At 44.2% G+C, this 11,320-nt stretch overlaps 1 protein-coding gene across 1 annotated transcript; it reads right to left on the bottom strand.

Annotated features, from left to right (window-relative positions):
* Positions 1-8,803: 8,803 nt before the first annotated feature.
* C8H11orf87 (chromosome 8 C11orf87 homolog) lies at positions 8,804-9,391 on the bottom strand. The gene has a single exon (XM_059929325.1). It carries the CDS (start codon positions 9,389-9,391, stop codon positions 8,804-8,806), a length of 588 nt encoding a protein of 195 aa, XP_059785308.1.
* Positions 9,392-11,320: the final 1,929 nt, after the last annotated feature.

The following is an 11,320-nucleotide window of genomic DNA, read 5'->3' as shown; positions in this document are numbered from 1 at the left end:
AAGAATATTGGGAAGTAGTGTTTGGGTCCGAGTAGGCCTCTTGTTTCTATACTTTCTAGAACTGATATTTTGTTTGGTGGATCCAGTGATTCCATAGATGTCATAAAGGTTAGACAGAGAACAGAAATATGTCTTACTTGATCACCTTGAAGGATCCTTAATGGTCTTGCCTACTTTACTTTTCAGACTTCTTTTATGTCACTTCCAGTATGAACCTCATAACATTCCCCAAATATGCACAACACTCTTACCTCTGTGCTTTCAGACATGCTTTTCTTTTTGCCTAAAATGTTTTTCCTTCTCTTGGTGAACTCCTACTTATCCTTTAAAACCTAACTAAAGTATTACCTCCTCTGGGAAACCTTTTTTAACCTTCCCCTACAGACTTTGCTGGTACTTACTTTGTGCTCCTGAAGTACTTTTTACATATATTTATTACCACAAATGAACTGAATTGAAATTTATTGGTTAATTAGACTACGAGCTCCTCAATGTTAGGCACAGATTTTACCCCTCTTCCCTACTTGGGGAGTGTCAGTTTGATACCCTGTTCAGTATGTATCAGTTTCTTGCCTTCCTTCTAAACCAAAATCTCTATTTGCTCATTTACAAAACTAGGGCCTTGGTTGAAATGGGTTTTACAACTCTTTCTAGCCAAAAAAACCTTTCATCAGTTAACTAATACATATATTTGTGAGACTTCTTCAAGTCTTTTCTCAGATATCATTTTCTCAGTGAAACCTTCACTGACCACCCTAACCTAACACTCCTGGCACACTCCTTATCCCCCCTCCCTACTTTTTTGTCTCTATAGCACTTTTATCCCTATAAGATACTCCATTATTTACTTATGACTTTTGTTTATTGTCTCTCTCCACTAGAATGAAATCTCTGAAGATAGGACATTTTGCCTATATTGTTCACTGTTGTATTTCTGGCACCAAAAATGATGCCTGGCATATAGTTTGTTCTCAGTGAATATCTGTTGATTGAATGAACTCTTAAATGTTAGAAGTGAAAGATTCAAAGAGATCATCTCATCAATCAGATTCAAAACAAAAATTGTCAGTGGCCAAGCCAGGATTAGCTATGGGAATGTGACCAAACAGTGGGGACTGCAGGCTGATTGACAACTGTCAGAAACAGGGCAGTATAACTGCAGCAAAAGAATGAAGCTACCTATGAGGCTAAGAATGGGACTAACCTGGATCCTGCAAATAAACCTGCCACAGCATGGCCACATTCTCATATATAGGGCATAATCACAGGACACACTGTGACAGGTGAAGGGGGTCCAGCCCACAATGGCAAAGCTAGAGAAGTGTGTCTTCCAGCTTCTCCTTCTTTGTTCTTCTCTGATGATATCTACCACTTTTGAAACTTAGGGACCTTTACTTCTTCCTCTCCTTTCTATTGCAGGATCTCTAGAAAAGGCTGATACATATTGAGGCACAAAATACTGGTGACACCTATGATCTCTCTCAAGGGATACAACATAAACCACTGGAACCAAGCTCTTAACTTAGGGACTTCACACACTGGCAAGTAGAGGGAGGAGATAATGTCTTTCTGACAACCCTGAATTCCTGCCATTCAATTCGAAATAAGCAGCTCTGTGTAAACAAGTGTAACTAATAAAATATTTCCAAAGTACCTCCCATTGTAGGCCTGTTTATCAGTAAGTAGGCTAATCACCCTTCCACATGCTATATTCCGTTTTAAGACTTACCTGTGAGGTTGGAGTCAGGGTATAGGACATGGCATTTAGAAAGCAAAAATCCCCAAATCTATCCCTTCTTGTTTGGCTATACCAGAGGAAGTCCTTAAGGAACTATATAGAAAAAGTCTATCCCTTTCAGCCCAATTTGGGGGAAAGAAGGGATTCAAATATTAATTGAGGAGGGTAGGTTCCAGTGTTCTTGTTCCCCAAGCCCCTTAATTCAGGGACAAATAGCAATAGAGAGGGCTCAAATGATAAGCATTCTAACAGTTTCAAAGAGTCTGAGGACTTTAGAGTAGAGAGTTTGGAAAATCTCCCTGGCTATGCTAGGAGGAACCATTACCAGGGAGAGCTAATGCATTCTCCTTTTTCCTATAGAAAGGCAGTGGCACTGGGATGATGGTGGTGACAATAGGCACCACCTATTGGAAGTCTTTTTATTTCCCATTGCCTGAATGGGCTGTACTAATGTACCCAGAGATTCTCATTTGTCCCGGATGAGGAGGTCTAGAGATGCTTATAACACAGCAAAACAGCAAGATCTTGCATTTGGAACAAAAAGTCCTTTGCAGACTCAGATTCTGAGACTATATAAAATGTCTAGGATCATAGGCTACAGTGGTGGGTACTAGCTGGAACTTGCTTCCCAGGAAGTAGACTGGACTGGCCACTCTGCAGCCCAAACAAGCAAAGATCTGTTTAACAATGCACAGCTCTGAGGAACCTTCCTCTTCTGTCACCGTGAGATCATGTAAGTCATTGCAGACACTAACTTGGAAAGAAGCAGGGGGGAAAGAGAAAATTTGAGAGTTTGAATTTTTTCTTAAAAGGGCTACCCTGCCAGTTGGTTCCTATGAGAAAGATTGGATGAATTATAGGAAAATAGAGTAGTCACATTTGCTTTGCACATCTGTACGTGAAAAGTGAGTATTTTTTGCCATCTCAGTGTATTTGAGGGGTTTTCCCAGGATTTTTGAAAATCCGTGTGGAGCAAATTTTTGTTAACATGGAGTAATATACATAACCCTCCAAGCTAAAATTAAAAATCCTGTGTCAGGGCCATGATCCAGGGAGAGGATCTGCAGATGCAGATAGAGGACGGTCAACATAAGGTAGGAAAGAGGGATTAATAAAAGTTTTTACTAGAGCCTGTTTCTGGTCTACAAAGTTTTGAAAAATAGAGTCAACTTTTTGGAAAGGGAAGCCCAATACTATCAACATCAATTCAAGACTGGGACATATTTGGAGAGGTACTTTTGGAAAAAGAGATTGGATTTCAACAACTAATCAGAGAGAATATCCAGCTAGCATTAAATTAACTAAGTCGACATAGGGATAATCAAGGAGTGAGCAAGTAGATTCATTGTCAGTCTTGTGAGACCTAGCTAAATGAACACCCATCCATCTCTTGAATCAAACAGCTGAGGTTAAAGAATATTACCTCCTAGGAGTAAAGAAGACCATGGCTGGAGACTGGGTTGTGGCACCCATGCCTTTCAATAGTAAGTCCATGGCATGCAAGACACAGAACTTCCCATATTTATAAGAAGGGGGTAAGGTGTGAGAGCACTGCTGGACCTGGGGATGGCAGGGGGCAGGATGTATAGATTCCTATGGATGATGACTGTGAGCCTGGGGACAAAGTTCTGGGGTCTAAGACTGCAGTGGTGAATGCCAGCACAAAAAATGGATAGAGCAATAGCACCTCAGACTAGAAAGCAGTCCTAATCAGCTGGTTTTCAGCAGTGTTCAGGTAGAATCCATAGGAATTTATATGAATCTGAGGCTCCCAATTCCCCCCACTCCCACAGAATCATGTCAACCATATCCTTTCCCCATACATCTGGTTATATTAGAGAAGCACGAGCAGGGAGAGAGGAAATCTGAGAGACTAAGCATATGACCTAAAGAGCCTGAGCATCTGCTTAAAAGGATTGCTGAATTATTGTACTGGACTCAGTTTGTTGGGTTATTCTAAAATGTATACACTTCCCACTTTTCACATGCAGTTGGTTTGTGAGGAAGATCAGGTGAGTAATGGAATTTTTTTAAAAATTCCTTTGAGCATCTGGGGGTAATAGAATGAATAATTTTGTAATCCTCCTATTTTACAAATTAAGTTAATAAGGAAATAGTGTCCAAAAAGCCAATTAACAAGAAAACTCTTTTATTGATAGAAAAGCAGAACAAAATTTCCACAAATTCTGGTATCTGTTTTATTCTGTCTGTTGGATATGCTCAAGTTCCAAAATCAGTTTTTTCTGTTGCTGGTCTTGTTATCAGTATTGTTGCTGTTAACCTCTCTATAGAAAAAAAACAGTGAAATCACATGCCCCTGCCTCATACAGGTAGGATCATCTTGATAAGACATTGTCCCCAATTAAAGCTAATTAAATTCTTATTCTAAGCTAAGCATTCCTACATGGCACCAATTGTATTATTAGGTTGGTGACATTAATAAATATTGATTTCAAACCATTGAAGCTGTTTCTCAAATGTTATCAAATAAATCAAAACCAAATCAGAATAAGATTTATGTTCAATTCAATGATTAAATACCCCCTCAATAGGTAGGTCAATTTATTCTAACGTAAGCTAAAACACATATGAGCCACAAACACTAGTTCCAAAAAAGGGTGGCTCAGATAAGTGGCTTTTCAGATTTAGACTCAAAGTCCAGATTCACATGGGAATGGACCTGAGGAACCTGATCAGGTTAAGTTTCTGGTTCTGATTTAACCTATAACTTCCACATAATATCAGCTAGCAATTGCTCAACTGTCACCCACAGAAAAGCAGTTAAAGCATGTCTACACAATGGAAAATGGAGTTTTAACCATTATCTAATTAATTCATTGATATAGATAGAAACGGTGGAAAAAGTCAGATGCCAAAGGTTTTTTTTTAAAGCCAATTTATCCATATTTTCCAAAAACTACTTATCAAACTAAAGAGATAATGGTCATATTTTCACTTTACCTTTAGCTATGCAGATATAAGTTGTATCTCCACACCACATATAGGTTGAAAATTAAAAATCGAGCCACAATTCAGGTTTGTGGTCTAGATGGCCCTAAATCTCTTCTAGGTATTTTTGCTTTCCATCTAGATATTCAGACCACATAGATATGGTCATAAATTCATTATCTTGCTACATCTGAGTCACTAACAAGGAAAGGAAGCTTATCTAATTACCAATTCTCCCGAGTCAAACAGGACTCTCCCCTTTCATTAAATAAAGAGAAAGTCATCAAATTTAACTCCAGAGAAATAGGTGCATGCATATACTCGACTTCTCAGTATCCTCTCTGGATAAGAGGGTGGAACAACTATTTGGTTTCCATCTCATTCTTGTGAAAAGAGAATACAAAAAGTCCATTGTAAATCTGTACAAAATGTATGCATATATAAATTCATATCTATGGGTGTATATAAATTCTAAAGAAGATTATATCCATCTACATCTTTAAGATTCAGAGTCCCATACAGTTGACATAATGGTATTCTTTCTCCAATTTTCTAATCTTTAAAAACAATAAGAATCAAGCATGCCACCTTATGACTACTGAATAGCAAGTGCAGAAGTTGAGCTGTAGCTATAGGGATTTGAAGCAATTAGTTTGACGGGACATCAGTGAATAAAATCCTTAAAATAAATTTGTCTATTTCCAGATTTCTTTTTGTTTCATATAAAATGGAATCCAAAATGCCCTGTTGGTAGCATCCCAAACTCCTTAGACTGTCAACTGAGCTCTATAAGAAGCAATGCTTTAAACAGGGTCTGTGCAAATTGCTTGGATATGTGCTTATTGCAATAATTTGGTGTGGGGACTGGCATTACTAGAATTTCATGTAATTCCCTATCTCATAAAAAATCTGAAGTGACACCACCAGCTTATAGAGTTCTGAGAATATTAACTCAGCATGAAATTTGACTCACAGATCACATCATCTTTACATAGAGCACTATTAAAAATATTAAGCCATAGTCAATTAATGGAGAAAGGCATACATATTTAAAGGTGCACATTAAGAGCATATTATGGATGTGTGCCCATGTTTAGAGGTATCAAGATCTTTTTAAAACAATATACATAATGTTTTTTATTTCTCCTGTTTCCTCTATTCCTTTGGGGAAAAATTATACAGGACGATTTCATAATTACCCCCTAGAGTGTACAGGCTGCTCCTTGAAAGGGGATTATTATTGCATGCCTTGAATGCACTATGATTCATAAGGCAAAACGTATGAGTAGCTTCAGCACCAAGGAAATGGAGTCATCATCCAGCACTGCTCACAACAGAACATCTTATTGCTTTAATAAAATGGGAAATTATTCACTGTAAAAAGTGCACCAAATAAGGGGGACAAAGTAATATCCAAGCACTTAGTGGAGCTCATTGGAAATGAGGAAGCTCCCTTCTGAATCCCTAATTCTATTCAAATTTCAAGTCCAAAAGTCATTCTGTAATAAGGTATTAAAGAGCTATAGCTAGATGAGGGTGAGCTACAAAAATTAATGGACTTTCTTCTTCACAGTGCCTTAGTCATTCTGATGTACAATGTAGAGCTCTGATGTACTAAAGGATTCCCTAGTGGCCTGAGGGAGTTAATGCACTCTTTTACCTATTACTAGGAAGTGACTAAGGCACTGGAGAGAATCTGGTTCATTGTTTAATATATTGCACTCAAAGATTACACCTAGTCTTCCTAATATTACAACACGGCATGCTAAAATGATGATCCTCTGTGCTTCAGGAAAGGTCTTGAGTGGATATCTAACTGGTGATTAAAATTTAGCTTACTAAATTATTTTTATAAAAGATGTAGATTGAGTTTGGGCAATTTAATAGATGACCTAAAACCTCAGAGGTAATATTTTCTCTGGATAAGAGCACATATGCCTGGAACCAAGACAGAGAATCTAGAGCTACTAGTTACTTGGGAGAGGGATGCACTTAGGGGCAATTTTGCCTTACATCCTGCAGGTTAGTAAGGTCTCTTTTGGTTGAGCTTTTTGTAGAACATTCTCATTCATACATTTTCCAAATCTGTTCCCAAGAAAGGATGCCTGCATATGGTTAAGATTATAATATGCTTCTGGCCCCTTCTATCATCAACCCAAGGAAACAAGTGGTAAATAATCATAGGTGGACTCCATTTCTAACATAGGTGGCCTTGTCCGGCATTAGGAGAGGGAACAAAAGTATTGATCTTTTTCTCTCACTTTCTTTTTTCTTACTCTTTCTTCATACATTCAATGAAGTTAGGTAAGCCACACTGAGAAAGAGAAAGAGAGCCCTTCTTTAGCTGCATCTCAGTTACAGGCACAGATATCTAACTAAATAAGCTGCAAACATTTTTATCCTACAAGCAGTTACTGGATTTAACTTCTTTTAAAATTTGCATGTCCTGTCGTCCAAATTGCCCAACATCCCCACCAGTCTCACCCCCAAACACATACAGTACAAGCAAGCACACACACCACTGCCTCCAGGTGGTAATTGCATGCAGGGAGGACTACAGGCACTGTTTAAATATTAACCATGTTTTAATAGATGGCATTCCTGCACATCCATTATTTGTTTGTTTTCTGTTGTGGTTGTTTTGTTATTCGCAAAAGAAATAAGAAAACATATGTATCATATTTTTATAACAATCTACTACAGAATAAGGTACAAAAGAACACTTCTGGAAACAGCAGAAGCCAGGCCTGCACCACTGAATTCCTCATCCAGTGGTAACAATTATATCAACAGCTGGGAATTAAGAACAAGAATATACAGTTTGGAGGACGTAGTACAGAATTATAGTTTGTTTCTGTATTTGGTACCAATATAATAAATATATAACAAAGGTGCACTTGTTCTAAAAATTAAACAGAAACATTCTGGTTGGTTAGATACTGCACTTTCAGTACTGCACATCACCTAATTTTTTTTTTTTTTTTTTTTTTTTTTTTACAAAAGAAGGTAACTTATGCAATGTTTAATAAGAAGAAAACCAATAGTACACGCAAACCCGATTGTAGAAAAAGAGGAAAGAAACCAACAAAAAGCTAGAACACTTTCCAAAACATCCCCTCCTCGACTTGCACAACCAAAGAATGTAGCCAGTTCTGAGACATTTTCAGCACCAGACCTGTCTGGACAGCTCCCGGATCCTCTGTGAATCCTGAAAATGCCACAAGTCAAAGGTGTACAGATGGGGAGCAGGGCAAGGACTAAAGCAGTAGATTCTTTCTTTCTTTGTTTCTTTGTTTCTTTCTTTCTTTCTTTCTTTCTTTTCTTTCTTTCTTTCTTTCTTTCTTCTTAAAACTCATTTATAGATTTTTAATGAACTTATGCTCAGCCAGTGAGGGACTTTTCTAAAAGTAAATTAAAATGCCTGGTCCTGGAAAAGAGAATGGTTAACTAAAGGTGAGAAGAGGGCTGACTGGAGAGCGGTACCTCTCATAAACGTTTTTCTGGGACAGTCTCTGGCCTTTTGTAGTCCTGGTGCTTAATGTTTACGTTTTCTTTATAATATACTATTGCCTGAGTCCGGCTGAACGTAGGAATGGGGAAGGGAGGGAATCTGAAGGAAAACTGGGGGTGAAGGGGAAGAAAGGTAACTGAACCTTAACTTGACAGCTATGTACAACATACCAGGCCCCCTCCACTCCCTTTGTTCAGGGGGTCAATGCCTTTTACACGTTTGGTAGCTTGTGCGGTCTCTCCTCCGTATTGTGGGGGGCGCAGGGTGGAGAGGGAAGACGCATCCTTCACTGACAATGAGAACTTATGTGATTTGTCATGCGCTTGGATCGTGTTATTAATATTATAATAATTACTATAAATATTAATAATAAAGTATTATTATCAGCGTTATTTCTTCTTCCGAGACTTTCCTCGCCCAATATTTACAAATACCGCACAGTGCCTCGGCGGAGGAGAAAAAGAGTAGGGGGAAAGACAAATAAGGAAAGAAGGAAGAGGAAACGGAGGCCACAGGAAAGTGCAAGAGGAAGGCCGGAGGAAAAGAAAAGCAAGGACGGCAAAGATGCTGGAAACGAGGAAGGGAAGAGGAGAGGGGCTAGACAATCAGGACAGCACCACCGTTTGCAAAAGGCCCTCGCCAGCTGGGTCCAAACAGGAGGAGGCTCTGTGCGCTCCTTGCGGACTGGGGGCCGGTGGTGGAGGCGGAGCAGCACAGGGACCCTGGCACGGGAGGCCAGGGGAAGAAGAGGCGTTGGATGAGGCGCAGAAGGCAGAGTCCCGGCCCTGCTTCTCCAGCCGGGTTTCTTTTGCTTTGTTTGGGGCCTGGCCGCCCTCGGGTTGGGGAAGCCCCCTGCCGCCGCGGTGGCCGCTGCAGTGATCCCGTTCATATTCCTCCTGAGCCCTCTGCATCTTCCGTTTCTTCATCCTACGCTTGTGGATGTGGAAGGTGGAGAGGGACAGCACGATGAGGCAGAAGATGAGGGTGACCAAGACAATCAGCACCAGCGTGGAGGAGAAAGAATGGAAGAGCTGCTGTCCCACCTGCGTGATGCATGTGCCGCCGCCGCCTCCTGCGCCCGGGCCACGGGCGCTCGCGTTGCCCGTGCCGCTGGCGTTGGGGGAAGCAAAGGTCCGGTTGAGGAGACACGGCGGCAGCGCCAGCCTCAGCTCCTTGGGCTCCCTGGCACTCATCGGCGCTGGGCTGGGAGGGGCCAGGCACACCAGACTTCCTCTTTTGGGCACACGGTTCCCACCAGCCAAGAAGAGGACGGAGCCCGCGCCACCCAAAACTACTCCCTGGTGTGGGAGGGGGTGCGCCAGCGAGCGAAGGACGGAGGGAGCAACTGCGGGCAAGCAAGCCGGCCAGGGAGGGAGCGGTGCCCAGGAGATCCTCTCCGGCCCCGCCTCGAACGCGTGTTCGCGCGCCCTTTTCCTTTGCCAAGGCACCAGGCTGCAAAGAGAACAGGCTTAGTTAGGATCCCAGCCGCTGCCCGGGCGAGCGCCGAGAACCGGAATGATCACCGCCACTGCAAAGCGGCCCTCTGAGCACACTGCCTCAGCTGGGCGCTGCCCGTCTTCTCCGCAGCCCGCGGACCCCAGCCCGACCGCCCGCCCCTGGCCGCGCACCAAAGCCACCAGTTCCGCGTTCGCGCCACTTTGCGGGGAAGAGGGTCTGCGCCGGCACCGCGGAGATGCCGATTACTCAGCAGATAAAGCAGCCACCCTGAGCACTCCACAACTTTCTAATCGCAACGGACCCTCAGCCACCTCGGAACGCGGTCCCTGCTTCCCAGAGCGCCGACTCTCCTATTTCCGGAGCCCTCAATGGATGTCTTCGCCTGGATCCTACCTTTCCCAGCACCCACCCCGGGCCGCCGAGCCGGCTCCGGGTACGCAATCCTCCCTTCCCTTCCCTCCCCCTCCAGACTCTCCCACCCTGGACGTTGTCAGATCCCTTGGGTCCCAATCCCATGGGGGTAACCCTGGAGCCACATACCACTCCGCCTCTGTCCGCGGCTGCGGCTGACACGCAGGATCGCGCTCCATCCTTTCTCCATCCTTCTTCCCTGGTACCTCCCCAACCACCCCCCCCCAACACACACACACACACAACCAAAAAAAAAAAAAAAGCTGAAGCACCTTTCTTTCTCAGCTAAAGCACATCCTTGCAAACGCCCCCTTCTCCACATCTCTCTGTGCCCCCCACTTGACAGTATCCTGCTTCTTTCTAAGGGTGCTGGAAATGAAAGGGGCAGGGTTCCCGCCTGCAAAGTTTGGGGAACAGACCTTCTCTCGGGCCTTCCCAGTCCCAGCCCGAGGGCCCTGAGGCTCTTCCCGGGGACCAGAGCCAGGCAGACCCGTAGCGCGCAGCAGAGCCCCCTTGCCGCTCTCAAGAGGCAGCTGCAAACTGTTGCACTGCGGAGCAGGGAGGCGGCTTGCAAGCCCGGGCCGGGGCAGGGGCGGGGGCCGAAGCTACGGCCAGGGGTGCCTGCGCAGGCCGCCGGGGCTGTCCTACCCACTCGCGCCCGGCCACCCGGCCGCCTGGAGCTTTAGCCGCACCGTGTCCCTTACCTGGGGCCGCCAGCTGGCCGCAAAGAGGGAGCCCCGCCGCGCGGCTGCAGTGAACGGCTGCAGAAGGCGCGGAGCGAAGGGGCCAGAGACCAAACCGCGCTGTCGCCGCCGCCGCCGCTTCGGGGAGCTCAGCTCGCAGCCTATTGCCAGAGAGGCCGGTGACGTCAGGCAGCCACCGCCAGGGCTCCGAGCCACCCCTCAGTCCCCCACCCCACCCTCATACCCCCAGCACCTCGTCCTGGCAGAGCCAGCCTCTGCCACACACGTTCCCGGTTCCCTGTTGATCCCCTGCTCAGGGGCTGAGCAATAACCCCCACCTCCACCCTGTGAGCAACGCACCTTCCGCACTCCTCTGCTTAGGAAGGGCTGAAGCTTCAGTTCTCTGGCTGCCCGATTCCTCACCCTCAACCCTTTCCCACGTGGTCCCAAGCACACATTTTTACACTCTAGAGATCCATCTCCCCTCAGGGCACACAATAGATTTTCTCCCTCTGCTGATGAGGATCTTTCCCTTCTCCAATCCTGTTTACGCTGGCCTGGCTCTGAACA

This window comes from Balaenoptera ricei, chromosome 8 (assembly GCF_028023285.1).
Source record: "Balaenoptera ricei isolate mBalRic1 chromosome 8, mBalRic1.hap2, whole genome shotgun sequence".
NCBI lineage: Eukaryota > Metazoa > Chordata > Mammalia > Artiodactyla > Balaenopteridae > Balaenoptera > Balaenoptera ricei.
The sequence above is the reverse complement of the archived record's forward strand: the minus strand, read 5'-3'. Positions and strand labels throughout refer to the sequence as shown.